The following is a 15,972-nucleotide window of genomic DNA, read 5'->3' as shown; positions in this document are numbered from 1 at the left end:
ATCATTAATAACAATGTACCTATCTTTGAGGTGAAGGCAGTACTTGAGGGGTGTCTCTTCAGTTCATGACATCATGGGGGGGGGGGTGCACGACTTCGCTGGCAATGCACTGTGCTGCGAAGCCTCGCCAGTCAGTTCTTCATTGGACCCATGATGCAGCCCAGATGGAAGGCTCCTAATGCAGCCAAGCAAAACGGTAGGGTTGTATTTTTTCATGCAGTCAGTATTAAAACTTCAATTTTGCTGTGGACCACAAGTTCCTGGACAATATTTCAGCTGAGGGTTAATTAGTGACTCATGTTTGCCATTATGTTTCTGGATCGTTTGACTCTATTTCTCTACTTAGAGCCAAGGATCCTGTATATTTCAGAAAATCAACTTGCCTTCCAGTCACTCAAGATTTAGGTAGGTAAACCCCAGATCTCTGCTCCTGTACCACCTTTACAACTATACCATTTAACTTATACCACTTCTTTCTATTCTTCTTTCCAAAACAGATCACTTCACACCTCTCTGCATTGAACTTCATCAGCTGTATGTCAGCCCATTTCACCAGTCTGTTCAATCCTACTGAAGTTTGCTACTACCTGGTATGCGGTAGACAGAGGGGAACCGGTGGATGTGGTGTTTTTAGATTTCCAAAAGGCATTTGATAAGGTGCCTCACAAAAAGTTGCTACAGAAGGTTAGGGTGCACAGAGTTGGGGGTAAGGTGTTAGCGTGGATAGAGGACTGGCTGTCTAATAGGAGGCAGAGTTGGTATCAATGGGTGCTATTCTAGTTGGCAGTTGGTGACTAATGGAGTGCCGCAGGGATCAGTGCTGGGGCCTCAACTGTTTACCATTTATATAGATGATCTGGAGGAGGGGCAGAGTGTAGGGTGACGAAATTTGCTTATGACACAAAGATGAGTGGAAAAGCAAATTGCGTGGAGGGTGCGGAAAGTCTACAGAGAGATCTGGATTGGCTGAGCGAGTGGGCGAGGACCTGGCAGATGGAGTACAATGTTAGCAAGTGTGAGGTTATCCACTTTGGCAGAAATAATAGTAGGAGGGATGATTATTTAAAAGGCGAAAAGTTGCAGCATGCTACAGTGCAGAGGGACCTGGGGGTCCTTGTGCATGAGTCACAAAAACCCAGTCTGCAGGTGCAGCAGGTGATCAAGAAGGCGAATGGAATGTTGGCCTTTATAGAGAGGGAGTTAGAATATAAAAGTAGGGAGGTCTTGCTGCAACTGTACAGGGTACTGGCGAGGCCGCAGCTGGAGTACTGTGTGCCGTTTTGGTCACCGCACTTGCGCAAGGATATTTTGGCCTTGGAGGGAGTGCAGAGGAGGTTCACCAGGCTGATACCGCAGATGAGGGGGTTAGCCTATGAAGAGAGACTAAATAGACTGGGTCTGTACTCAGGGTTTAGAAGGCTGAGAGGGGATCTTATAGAGACGTATAAGATTATGAAGGGGATAGATAGGGTAGAGTAGAGAGATTCTTCCTGCTTAGAAAGGATAGCAGGACTAGAGGGCACAGCCTCAAGATAAGGGGGGCGGGGGGAAGCAGTTTAGATCAGAGTTGAGGAGGAACTTCTTCACTCAAAGGGTGGTGAATCTCTGGAATTCTCTGCTCGTTGAAGTGGTGGAGGATACCTCACTGAATATATTTAAGTCACGGGTAGATAGGTTTCTGATAGACAGGGGAATTAAGGGTTATAGGGAAAAAGTGGGAAAGTGGAACTGATCCACTTCAGATCAGCCATGATCTTATTGAATGGCGGGGCAGGCTCAAAGGGCTAGATGGCCTACTCCTGCTCCTATTTCTTACGTTCTTATGTACCCTCCTTAAAAACTTTTTATTCGCAACAAGTTTATACATCAGCACCTGCGATGCAGTCTTCCTCTACTTTGAAGCTGTATTGCGAAATGTTAAAAATGAAGCTGATCTTAGATGTAAAGCTTTACATGTCTTTTGTGCTCACTTACACCATTTTCACAACCAATGATCAGATGCGTCATCAAAACCAGCTTTCTTCAATATTTTTAAATAAAAGTTTCAAATCACATTAAATGCAAAAAAGAATTACATTATACAGTGCTCTGTCACAAAAGAGCCTTACAATCTGCCCTCAGTCTTATAGCACTGTACCATGAAGCACCCTATTATGATCTTTAATTTAAAATGCAGTGCTACAGAATACACTTTGTAAATGCCTAAAGTCGGCACATTCTCCAGCAGCCTGACAAAAAATATATATTATAGTCAATAAAACAATTTCCTACAGAAACATTCCCTAGCTTTAGGAAATTATAGGATGCAGAAAATTACATGAAGCAGAATAAATTTGTCCAAAAGCTGTATTATGAGCAAAACTAAGTTCCACTCTGCCAAAAGTGATATGAACCAGTTGTGTCATTACTCAGTCTGGTTTAAAGTTACCTTAATTCAAATGGAAAAGTAAATGACACATATGGAATTTAGTTGTAAAGTGAAACTTACAGCAGTCCAACGGAAACATGTCTCTTTAAATCAGCGTTGCATTGTGTGAAGTGTTGAAAAAATAACTCACCATTATCTTTACTGCTATTCTCTTCAATTGTCATTTGTTCTGCAAGCTCCGACAGAGACTCATCAATTGTTTGGCTGCCACGCAACGTCAGAGAAAGCCGTCGCTTGAACTTTTTCATCTTTTCCATGAGATATTCTACTCAGAGAAACCTAAAATTAAACATGTTAAATACTGTTAATAGGCAGCTTATTTAGTTCCATCAATCAAAAAATGGAGGTGCAGTAGGATTCAGCTGCACTTTAAAAAGTAAAGTTTATTTATTAGTCACAAGTAAGGTTTGCATTAACATCACGTTGAAGTTACTGTGAAGTGCCCCTAGTCGCCACAGTCCAGTGCCTATTCAGAACAATTCACCTAACCAGCACATCTTTCAGAATGTGGGCGGAAACCAGAGCACCTGAAGGAAACCCACACAGACACAGGGAGAATGTGCAAACTGCACACAGACAGTGATCCAAGCCTGGAATCAAACCTGGGTCCCTGGTGCGCTGAAGCAGCAGTGCTAGCCACTATGCTAACGTGATGCACCAAGTGAAAAGCATTCTCTCAGAATTTTACTACTCAAAATATTAATGAGATAAAAACTTGCATATGGCTATTGTTATATAAATTTAAGGGGTGTTCTAATGAGCACTGAAGTTCAAAATAGTTCACACAAATTAAAAATATATTTGTCCACTGACTGGCTAAATCAAAGGTTTATAGGCTTCATATTTTGTAGTTTGTTTTGTGCCTTATGTTATAACTACATATATCCAGACCACGTTAAATGTAAAAAGTTCAATAATTAATAGGTCCACCCAAAAGAAAAGGTTTCTGGATCTCCAAGCTAAACTTTCTAAATTTGTAAAGTCTAACTTGAAGGGGTAAAGCATTCAGAAGAGCATATCATTATGTGGTTGGAGAAATCCGAAAAAAAAACGTCCCTAACTATATGAAATTATGGTGGGGAATGGCATCACAGTGCTAGAGACCTGGGTTCAATTCCAGCCTTGAGTGATTATCTGTGTGGAGTTTGCACGTTCTCCCCATGCCTGTTTGGCTTTCCTCTAGGTGCTCTGGTTTCCTCCCACACTCCAAAGATGTGCAGGTTAGATTGATTGGTCATACTAAATTAACACTTATCAGGGGGGATCAGCAGGGTAAATACGTGAGGTTACGGGGATAGGGCCTGGTTGGGGATTATTGTTGGTCGGATGGCCTCCTTCTGCACTGTAGGAATGCTCTGTGATTCTTTTCTTTGTCTTCTCTGTGAAATCACACTGACATAATTGTTGAAACACAACAAGGTATTATTTTGTGGGAATTTGTGTGGTTCAATATTTTATTTTCATTCGTGTTAAATAGCAATTGTGCTTATGGAAATTTGAAAAAAACATATCTTTAAAAAATACACCAAATCAATCTTCAGGAAAAAAAAGTCACAACATAGCCAATGTAAAAACCTAGTTTTATTAAAAACACTTTTCTGGTCATCTACGAACTAGTAGCTATATTAGCTTAGGTGAACTGAGTTAGAAGGTTGTGGATTCAAGGCCCACTAGAGAAATTTGAATTTTCAGGGCTGGATTTTTATCTTGCGATTCAGGCAATTTCGCACTTCTAAAAGGCAATGCATTCACGCGATAATTTGATCTCTGGGAGTTGGGTGTGGGTTGGGGTCCAAGCTGCTACTTCCTGGGGCAGTGGCAGACAAAGATGGATGGCAAGGATGCAACTTAGAAGGCCTATCTCCATTTACTGGAACATTGGTCCAGTTCTGTTCATGGTTGCTAGGTTCTCCAGCCCTCATTCCTTTTCCATCCCCACTGCTCTCCCCTTATATCTCCCATCTTTCCCCCACAAAAACGAGATTGTGTGTGTGGATGAGAGAAGTGCAGTTGAAGTAGTCAATATGGATTTTAGCAAAGCCCTTGACAAAGATGCACATGGGTGACTAATTGAAGGTTAAAGCACATGGGAGGTGAATCCGAAACTATCTTAATAATAGGACACAATGGGTTGGTGGGTATAAGGCTGCTTGACTGGAGGCCGGTGTCCAGTGGCATATCACACAAATCAGTGCTGGGTCCCTGACTGTTTGTTCTAGACACAATTATGGAATCCCCACATTACAGAAAGAGGCCATTTGGCTTATTGAGTCTGCACTGACAACAACCCCATCCAGGTCCTTTCCCTGTAATCCCATGCACTTACTCTGTTAATCTCCCTGACATTAAGGGACAATTAAGCATGGTCGATCAACCTAGCCTGCACATAATATAATCAGTATGAAAGAAGCTTGCAGGCAACATGGAGATATAGATAGGTTGGTCAGATGGACAAGGCAGTTGTAGATTTAACCTTGATATGTGCAAGGTGATGCACTTAGGAAGAAGAGGGAGTATTTAATGAATGGCAGCTTCACTAGGAAGCTTAGAGGAACAGATGGCTCTTGAGGTGCGTTCTTAATCACAGATCCCTGAAAGCAGCACAGCAGGTCAATAGGGTGGTTGAGAAGGCATATAAGACACTTATGGCATAGAGTACAAGAGCAAGAAGGTTATGTTTGAACTGTACAGAACATTAGTTAGGCCACAACTGGAGTACTGTGTGCAATTCTGGTCACCTCACTATAGGAAGGATGCGATTGCACTGAAGGGTTGAGAGGAGATTCACAGGATGTTGGCTGGGATGGAACAGTTGAGCTATAAGGCAAAATGGATAGATGTGGATTGTTTTCTTTAGAGCAAAGAAGGCTGAGGGGGAATTTGATTGTGCTTCACAAGATTATGAGTGGTATGGACAGGGTGAATAGGAGGCAGCTGTTTCCCTTGGTTGAGAGGTCAATCACAAAAGGGGCAAAAGATTCATTGGGGATTTAAGCAAAAAACATTTCACTCAGAGGGTTGTGGGAAGGTAGTGGGAACTGGAAATCTTAACCTTTAAGTATTTGGATGAGCACTTGAAATGTCATAACATTCAAAGATATGGGACAAGTACTGGAAAATGGGATTAGCTTGCCTTTAGTGGTTGTTATTGTCAGTGCAGGCTTGATGGGTCAAAGGGCCTTTTCTGCACTGTGTGACTATAACGCCACTCCACCCTGCCCCAATAATCGGCCCTTAATCTTGGATGACACTCAAGTGCAAGGCTAACAGAGTCATGTTCTGTCAGAGGTGCCAGCCTTTGGATGACACTTTAGACTAACGATCCCTCTTGCTCCTACCCCAATATCTTCCCTCTTAAGTGATAGAAAAGATCCTGTGGCACAACTGGGAGACAAGAAAAGTAGTTCCGTGTTCTTGCTAATTTCACCTTTCAACCTACTCCACTAAAACAGAATATTCAATCATTTATCTGTTATTTATGACAATTCATCGTACACAAATGGACTACCATGTTTATCTGTATAATAACAATAACGAAAATTCAAAAGCACCTTTTTTTTAAGCAGTGAAGCACTTTTGGATCTAAATGGTACAATTTGAATGCAAGGTTATTGTTATAATACAAAGTGAAAGAAACAAAGCTTTGTTGAATGGACATGGTGAATGGTAGGAGGAACAATGCTTCTCGTTTATGTTTTCACATCTGCAACAGTTCTCTCGCTGACTCTAGCCTAGATTTTAAAAGCAGCACACAAAAAGAGTGACAGGAATAAGAAAACATATACTTAGGATCATATTTTTGTTCTCCCTTTGTTCACCCCATTCAAAATGCTAAATGATAAAACAAAATAACTAATACAATTCTTTAACGTCATCATGTCAATAGTTACACATTCCCTTCCAGAATGTTCTTTGTCATGCATTGTATTGTGGGCACACTCAGTAATTGCACTTTCACCTGTACAAAACAGTATTAAATTGGATTTCAAATGAATTTGAACAAGGTACCACATGGTAGGTTGTTGCAAAAGGTTAAATCTCACATGATCCAGGGTGAGGTAGCCAAATGGATACAAAATTAGCTTTCTGACAGAAACCAAAGGGTGGTTGCAGAGGCTTGTTTTTTCAAACTAGAGGCCTGTGACTAGCGGTGAGCCTCATGGATCAGTGCCGGGTCTACTGTTATTTGTCATTTATATTAATGATTTGGATGAGAATTTAGGAGGCATGGTTAGTAGGTTTGCAGATGACACCAAGATTGAAGAAGGTTATCGAGGATTGCAATGGGATTTTGATTAATTGGGCCAGTGGGCTGACGAATGACAGACAGTTTAATTTAGATAAATGCAAAGTGATGCATTTTGGGAAACTGAACGAGGGCAGGACTTAGTTAATGGTAGGGTGTTGGGGAGAGTTACAGAACAAAGAGATCTAGTGGTTCAGGTTCATAGCTCCTTGAAAGTGGAATCACAGGTGGACAGAGTAGTAAAGAAGGCATTTGGCGTGCTTGATTTCATTGTTCAGAACATTAAATACAGGAGTTGGGGCATCTTGTTGAAGTTGTATAAGACATTGGTCAGGCCACACTTGGAATACTGTGTGCAATTCTGGTCATCCTATTACAGAAAGGACATTATTAAACTAGAAAAAGTGCAGAAAAGATTTGCTAGGATGCTACCAGGACTTGATGGATTAAGTTATAAGGAGAGGCTGGATCGACTGGAATTTTTTTCCCTTGAGCTTAGGAGGCTTAGAGGTGATCTGAAAGCAGTAGAAGAAATAACGAGGGCATAGATCAGCTAGATTGTCAATATCTTTTCCCAAAGGTAGGGGAGTCTAAAACTAGAGGGCATTGGTTTAAGGTGAAAAGGGAGTGATACAAAAGGGTCCAGAGGGGCAGTTTTTTCACAGAGGGTGGTGAGTATCTGGAACAAGCTGCCAGAGGTAGTAGTAGAGGCAGGTACAATTTTAACTTTTAAAAAAGCATTTAGAGTTACGTGGGTAAGATGGATATAGAGGGATATGGGCCAAACATGAGCAATTGGGGCTAGCTTAGGGGTTAAAAAAGGAGTGACATGGACACGTTGGGCCGAAGAGCCTGTTTCCATGTTGTAAACATCTATGACTCTATGAATTTCCAATGGTTCAGAGTTACATTGTTGCACTGGATTACTCAATATTTTGAACCATAGATCCCTACAGTGCAGGAGGCCGCCATTCGGCCTCTTGAAGAGAATCTTACCCAGGCCCATGCCCCCACCCTATCCCCATAACCCTACCTAACCTACACACACAGAAAATTTAACATTGCCAATCCACTGAACTTGTACATCTTTGGACGGTGGGAGGAAACCAGAGCACCTGTAGGAAATCTACTCAGGCACGGGAGAAGGGGCAAACTCCACAAAGACAGTCAGCCAAAGCTGGAGATCAAACCAGTGTCCCTGGCACTATAAGGAACAATGTTAACCACTGTGCCACTGTACCTCCCCAGTTTGATCTTCACTTCCACGTTTATGCCAGCCAGTTATAGTACTGCATTATTACTGCCACCTCACTTACGCAGAACATTAAATTGGAGAGGCGGTGCCACAGTGCCAATATCACTGGATGAACACTCCAGAGATCCAGATGATTGTTCTGGGCATGTGGAGTCAAACCTTACCATGGCAGCTAAGGGAATTAATAAATGTAGAATTAAAAGGCTAGCTTAAAATGATGATTATGAAACCACTGTCAGTTGTCATAAAAACTCACCTGGTTCATTAATGCCCTTTAAGGAAGGAAATCTGCTGCCCTTACCTGGTCTGGCCTACATATGACTCCAGACCTATAGTAACGTGGCTGACTCTTAAATGCTTTTGAAATGGCTAAGTAAGTCATTCAATTGTATGACTTACAATTGAATGACTTACTTGACAAAGTCTACAAGGAATGAAACCAGACGCACCACCTGTCATTGTCCTAGGCAGCAGAAACAACAAAACCCAAATCTAGCCGACCCACGAGATCCTACTTGCTGACATCTGGGGGCTTGTGCCAAAATTGGGAGAACTGTCCCAAAGACTATAAAAGCAACAGCCTTACATAGTCATATTCACAGATAATGTGCCAGACAATAGAATCACCATCACTGAACAGCACCTTCTGCCTGCAGGGACATGAAGGCAGACCAGAAAATCCCAGTTGTTTCCAAAAATAGGCCTCAATCAGCCCTTAACCAGATCAACTGTATGTGGGAAAATATCCCAGGATTAGATAGAGATAGGAAACTGGCATGTCAGCAGGCTCCAAAATCTTATACCAACCTGCCTCCATTCCAACCTCCATAAGAAACTAAAAGTTCAAACATCTCTCAACTTTCTCTTTTCTAGTGAAAACAAGCTCAATTACTGATTGATACATTAAAGGATTAGATTATGACGAATAATCATCCTGGTTACCTTCTTTTGTATCTAAGCTGCAATATCCTTTTTGTATTGTTGCAACCGGAACTGCTCACACTATTCTAAGTATTACCACACCAATAATAATGGAATTGCAACGCCTGGCAAGAGGTAGGGAGAGATGTCAATGACTTGGGACGTTCCAGAGGCTATCCCCTAATAATATCCAGTGGTTAGAACAACATGGACACTCAATGCTAAAATAGCAATGTCATTCCTTAAAAGAGGGAAAAGATAAAAACCAAGGTTAACCAATGTGGTTACAAATATTTGTAAATGTCCCCTTTAACATGAGGTGAAAATGGAATGGGGGCTGGTGAGGTCAAACTAAACACTCCCACTCAGACGTGCCCATGAGATCTAATTTCCATGGGAAAAGAAACAATCATAGAAAAGAGGAGGAGCTGGCCATCTGGCCCCTTGAGCCTGTCCCACCATAATTCAATGTGGTCACAGCTGATCCTTTATCTCAACACCATTCTCCAGTGCTCTTTCCATTTTCCCTGACACTCTTAGAGTCTCAAAATCTATTTCTTTCTTATATAATTTCAGTACTTATTTATTACAGTCTTCTGTGTGAGAGAATTCCACTGGTTCACCACCATCCATGTGAAGAGATTTCACCGCATCTTAGTCCTAAATGACCCACCCTATATCCTGAGACTTTGACCCCTTATTCTAGACATCCCAGAGAAGAAACAATATCCCTGAATCTAGTCTTTCTTTCTAGTCATTAAAATTTTATACATTTCAATGAGATCCCCCCCCCTCATTCCTTTAAGTTCCAGTGAATACAGTCCCAGTCTCATACAACAACCCTGCAATCAGTCTGGTAACCTTTGCCATACTTCCTCAAAGCAGAATAACCTTAGACAAGGAAACCAAAAATTGCATATGATAGTTCAGATGTGGTCTCAGTAAGACCCTGTAAGATATCCTTGCTCCTGTACTCAAGTCCTCTTGCAATGATGGCCAAGATATCATTTACCTTCCTGTTTGCTGTACCTGCATGCTTGCTTTCAGTGACTGGTGCACCCATGTCAATGAGAAAAATCAATCAAGTGGTCATTTTCACATTTGTGACAGCCATGTTTTTGCAAGAAGAGAGAAAGCAACTGCTACCGTGTGGACAAACAAAGCAGATACTTCTATAAAGAGAAAGGACTGTTTATGCTAACAAACAGGTTACATATTGGTGAGAGTTGGTTTATCATTTGAAAGAAAAGGAACAGAACAACATGCCTTTTGGAGATTTAATGAAAAGGATATAGGTCTGATGGTGAAAGTCAGATCTAGAAGACACAAGTTGAGTGGAACGACTTTTGAAGGACACAAGTTTCAGCCTAGGACAAGAGGAAGAAGGGAGCCTGGTGGAGAGTTGGGAATAACTTTGGACTTATTTTTCTTACTCTACACATGTGCCAGAAGTGTGGTGTACAATGAAGGGTTTGTGAGATATGCTTCAATTGCATTCTTTTGTTAATGCAAAGTTACCTTACCTTTGGTTCAAACAGTAGTTGCCTTTAAAGTAATGTTGAATTTATGTTGATTTTACTTTGTTTCTTGCAAGAAAAGTCCTCAAATGCCGATAATGTGTCGGCCACTTTAAGACTTGAATAGCAGGTTAGGTGTAAAGATTTGCATTCTAATCAGTAATCTGTAAACTGTCTGTGCTTTATATACTCTGTCTGAGGTCAAAACTCTCCATTCACCTGACGAAGAGGTAAACCTCGAAAGCTTGTGAGTTTACTATCAAATAAATCGGTTGGACTTAAACCTGATGTTGTCAGACTTCTTACTGTGTTTACCCCAGTCCAACGCCAGCATCTCCACATCATAAATAGGAAGACCAGGGGTAACAATGTTATGTTGCATAAGAACAGGTTTAGCTTGGATATCATGCAGTGGTTATTTTCCCCAGAAAACAGTGTACTTCAATTTTGTGTAGCAAACACTAATTTGCTGAATTTGATTGATCAAGAATTGGACCAGAAGCACCTCTTATGAAAAGTTGGTACTAATAGGAATCCAGGACAGGCTGACCTTGTGGACTAGTTTTGATTGCCAAAATTCGAGGAATTAGAGATTTGTCTTTCTCCACAAATTGGCCCGGGGTCTTTCATCTGTTTTTATCGTTCCCAAGAAATCACTGTTTCAGGTGGGTTAAATGTATATTTTATATATCACCAATATCTCAGATAGGTTGGGTGGACTAAAGGGTCTTCACGTGTCCATTATTGTTCCCATGTTTATAAGATGCTTAAAATGAAGAATTAACCTCATGGCCCGCCTCCAAATTGGCAGTCCTCAATCAATAAGACAATGGTTTTTGCCAAGCTGATCAGTTCTGTGTTCAGCTTTGCCTGGTGTGGCTCAGGAGTCCTACTTCGGTATGACAGTCCCTGCTGCATTTGCTGCAGAAGACGACAGTGGGCCAAGAAGATGCAAAATTCCCTGGCTCTCTCTGGGTCCTCTTCTTAGCAGGCTGAGCTTTTTGTTCCTGCTTGCCTGTTCTGATGACCTTCAAAACAGTCAATGTCAATATCCACCATCTTCATAACTTGCTTACAGGTATCCTTGAAGTAGAGATACGTACAGCCAGAGGTTGTGACCCAGTGGCCAGTTCTCCATATAAAAGCTCTTTTTGCATTTACAGTCATTACTCATCTGATGAATGTGGTTGACCCAATGCAGACATGATTGGCTTACCAATGAGTATATGCTGATGGAATTAGCAGGCTCCAGGACACCTGGCCTTGTGAGCTTGTCCTGCCAAGAGATGCTTAGGATATGCCTGAAACAGTGAGGTTGAAATTATTTAGCCTTTTCTCCTGCCTAACATATGTAGTCCAGTTCTCACTTCTGTAGAGGATTCCACTGAAAACACAAGCTTGGTTGACTCTCAGTTTTTAGTTTAACATTCAAGTTTAACAAATGTGAGGTTATGTATTTTGGAAGGTCTAACACAGACAGGAAATATACAATAAATGGCAGAATCCTTAAGAATATTGATAGGCAAAGGGATCTGGGTGTACAGGCACACAGATCACTGAAAGAGGCAATGCAGGTGGAGAAGGTAGTGGAGAAGATATATAGAACATAGAACATAGAACATTACAGCGCAGAACAGGCCCTTCGGCCCACGATGTTGCGCCGACCAGTTACAAAAACAATGACCCACTAGCCTATACCAATCCCTTTTCGTCCATAAACCTATCCAGAGATCTCTTAAACGCCCCCAAACTAGACGCATTTACAACTGCAGCAGGCAGGGCATTCCAATCCCTCACCACCCGCTGGGTAAAGAACCTACCCCTGACATCCGTCCTGTAGCTACCCCCCCTTAATTTAAAGCCATGCCCCCTCGTGCTAGCTTTCTCCATCCGAGGAAAAAGGCTATCACTATCCACCCTATCTAAACCTCTAATCATCTTATATGTTTCAATAAGATCCCCTCTTAGCCGCCTTCTTTCCAACGAAAACAACCCTAAATCCCTCAGTCTCTCCTCATAGGACCTCCCCACCATACCAGGCAACATCCTAGTAAACCTCCTCTGCACCCTCTCCAACGCCTCCACATCCTTCTTGTAATGCGGGGACCAGAACTGCACACAGTACTCCAAGTGCGGCCGCACTAGAGTAGTGTACAGTTGCAACATTACACTGCGACTCCTAAATTCAATCCCCCTACCAATAAACGCCAAGACACCGTACGCCTTCTTAACAACCTTATCTACTTGATTCCCAACTTTCAGGGATCTATGTACACACACACCTAGATCCCTCTGTTCATCCACACTATTCAAAGTCCTCCCGTTAGCCCTATACTCGACACATCTGTTGCTCCTACCAAAGTGAATTACCTCACACTACTCCGCATTAAATTCCATCCGCCACCTCTCGGCCCAGCTCTGCAACCTATCTAAGTCTCCCTGCAGACTATGACACCCTTCCTCACAATCTACCACACCTCCAACTTTGGTGTCATCAGCAAATTTACTAATCCACCCAACTATACCCTCATCCAGATCATTAATAAAAATTACAAACAACAGTGGCCCCAAAACAGATCCCTGAGGCACACCACTCGTAACTGTACTCCATGATGAATATTTACCATCAACCACCACCCTCTGTCTCCTATCTGATAGCCAATTCCTGATCCAACTTCCTAGATTACCCACAATCCCATACATCTGCATTTTCTGCAGAAGCCTACCATGGTGAACCTTATCGAACGCCTTACTAAAATCCATGTATACCACGTCAACTGCCTTGCCCCCATCCACCTCTTTGGTCACCTTCTCAAAAAACTCAATAAGGTTAGTAAGGCACGACCTACCCGCTACAAAACCATGCTGACTATTTCTAATCAATTCATTACATGAAGGCATGCTTGCCTTCATCAGCCGGAGTACTGAGTTTAAAAATTGGCAAATCATGTTGCAGCTTTATAGAACCTTAGTTAGGCCGCACTTGGAATACAGTGTTCAATTCTGGTCACCACACTACCAGAAGGATGCGGAGGCTTTGGAGAGGGTACAGAAAAGATTTACCAGGATGTGGCCTGGTGTGGAGGGCAATAGCTATGAGGAGAGGTTGGAGAAACTTGGTTTGTTCTCACTGGAGCGGCAGTAGTTGAGGGGAGACCTGATAGAAGTCTACAAGATTATTAGGGGCATGAACAGAGTGGACAGTCAGAAGCTTTTTCCCAGGGTGGAAGAGTCAATTACTAGGGGGCACAGGTTTAAGGTGCGAGGGGGCAAGGTTTATAGGAGATGTATGAGGCAAATTTATTTATTTATTTTTTTACGCAGAGCAGTGCGTGCCTGGAACTTGTTGCCGGGGGAGGTAACGGAAGCTGTTATGGTAGTGACTTTTAAGGGGCGTCTTGACAACTACACGAATAGGATGGGAATAGAGGGATATAGTTCCTGGAAAGGTAGGGGGTTTTAGTTAAGTCGGGCAGCATGGTCGGTGCAGGCTTGGAGGGCCGAAGGGCCTGTTCCTGTGCTGTAATTTTCTTTGTTCTTTGTTATTCCTTTACATCTTTGCCAAAACTTCTGTATCGTTTACCATGTAAAACCACCAAAATTGGACATATTATTCCAAGTGAAACCTGAAAGAGTCTTATGCAATGACAAAATAGCATGCTCCATGTTGTAAGCAACTGTCCAATGAAAGCACCTTAAACATTAAATTCACTCTAGCTATGGCTTCCCAGCCTTGCACTTGCTTGCACCTTTAGAGATCTATGCGCTCGAATGATAAAATCTCTTTTCTGTCTCTGCTTCCTTTAATGCTCTCCCCTGAATGGTGTACGGATGTTAGGCGTTTGGTCTACATGTATATGCTGATAAAGATGATTTCTTTTCTCTCAAAGAGTCATTAAATTTTGGAATTCTTTACCCCAATGACCAGAGGGTCATTGACTATATTGAAGGTCGAGTTACACAGATTTTGAGCTACAAGTCAAAAGTTATGAGGGGCAACACTTGCATAAATCTTATCATCTGTAGGTTTGCAGGTCATGCTCCAGCAATTACATTTGGACTGTTAATAAATGCTGGGAAATCTCAGCAGGTCTGACAGCATCTGTAGAGAGAGAGAGAACAGAGCCAACATTTAAAGTCTGGATGATTCCTCATCAAAGCTGAAGACAACTGGAAATAGTATGAGATTTATACTGCAGTGGGAGTTGGATAGAGGGCCAGCAGTAAGTGGAGACAAAGCAGAGACTGACAAAGATATCATGGACAAAAAGATAAAAGGAATGTAAGTGGTGATAGGCTGAGAAGGGTGCTGACAGTAGCACATTGAGAGATTCAAACCAGTGATTATGATTGTAAAACGCATATGCTGATATTTTAAAATGTATTATTATTGATTTTAATGAATATTGTTCGCTTTGGCCAAAGCAATTTACTGCTAGGCATCAGGGTAAAAAGACATTAGGATGAAGCCATATTTCGAGAGAATAATTGAACCTTGAAAATATGCAATTCCTTCGGTGGCTAGCAAACCAAATAGCATTGCTCTTCTGTTTCCCAAACTCATTTTCATTTGTCCACAATCTCTCAGGCTTTGTTTTTTCCACTACTGGCTTTGAGTTAAATATTGAATTTCCTGCTTACTCACAACTTGAGCTACACGAAATCTGGAAGAAATAATGAGACACAATCTATCAAAAGGTGACAAATAGACCAGATACCCGAAACTGTTCCAACGAACTAGCAGAGGTCTCAACTGGACAGTCAATGCAACCCTCAATTTTATTTACATTTACCCACCCAGCCTATTTTTTTCTCCAGCAGGAGTGCACTGTGGAATTACGCCAGTTAGGAATGTAGGCTATATGCACTAAATAGACAGCAAAAATATGGCTCAATTTCCAAAGCTATTTATCTTCACTAAATACAACAAGCATCATCAGTATTAATTAAATGGCAAACAGAAACCAGTAAGATAAAAAACTCCAAGGAACTACACTTGAAGCTAAGCATTACAATTTTTGTCTCTTCTTACTCCAGAATTGTGCATTTGGGTCAGCAGAACACAATGCATATATGTAGTTTAAATCTGTAGTTGATAAGGCATGCTGAGTATACAATTCTACTATAAACTAAGTTTTGGATATTAAGCATAGAAACTAGAAGCAGGGGGAGGCAAATCAGCCATTCGAGCCTACTCTGCCATTCATTATGATCATGGCTGATCATCAAATTCAAAATCCTGATCCCCTTTCCCTCCATATCCTTGATTCCTTCGGCCCCAAGAGCTATATCTAACTTCTTCTTGAAATCATACAATATTTTAGCCTCAACTGCTTTGTGGTAGTAAATTCCACAAATTCACTACTCTGAGTGAAGAGTTTTCTCCTCACCTCAGTTCTAAAAGGTTTACCCAATATCCTCAAACTATGACCACCAAGTTGTGGACTTCCCCACCATGAAAACATGCTTTCTGAATCAACCCTGTCTAACCCTGTTAGAATTTTATAAGTTTCTATGCGATCTCCTCTCACTCTTCTAAATTCCAATGGATATAATCCTAAACAATTTAGTCTCTCTTCATAGGACAGACTTGGCATCTCAGCCT

General features: G+C 41.6%; 1 protein-coding gene across 3 annotated transcripts in view; it reads right to left on the bottom strand.

The window, feature by feature from the left end:
• cdk17 (cyclin dependent kinase 17) overlaps positions 1-15,972 on the bottom strand; it is a 193,425-nt gene that overhangs the window by 101,709 nt on the left and 75,744 nt on the right. For all 3 annotated transcript variants that reach the window (XM_080207127.1, XM_080207126.1, XM_080207128.1), the window contains exon 3: positions 2,559-2,707. In XM_080207127.1, the coding sequence (XP_080063253.1) occupies positions 2,559-2,685 (127 nt within the window). In that variant the 5' untranslated portion in view covers positions 2,686-2,707. The remainder of the gene's footprint in view (positions 1-2,558; positions 2,708-15,972) is intronic.

The sequence above is a fragment of the Carcharhinus amblyrhynchos genome, chromosome 19, assembly GCF_965287045.1.
Source record: "Carcharhinus amblyrhynchos chromosome 19, sCarAmb.v2.hapA, whole genome shotgun sequence".
Taxonomy (NCBI): Eukaryota; Metazoa; Chordata; class Chondrichthyes; order Carcharhiniformes; family Carcharhinidae; genus Carcharhinus; species Carcharhinus amblyrhynchos.
This window is presented reverse-complemented; position numbering and strand designations above follow the sequence as displayed.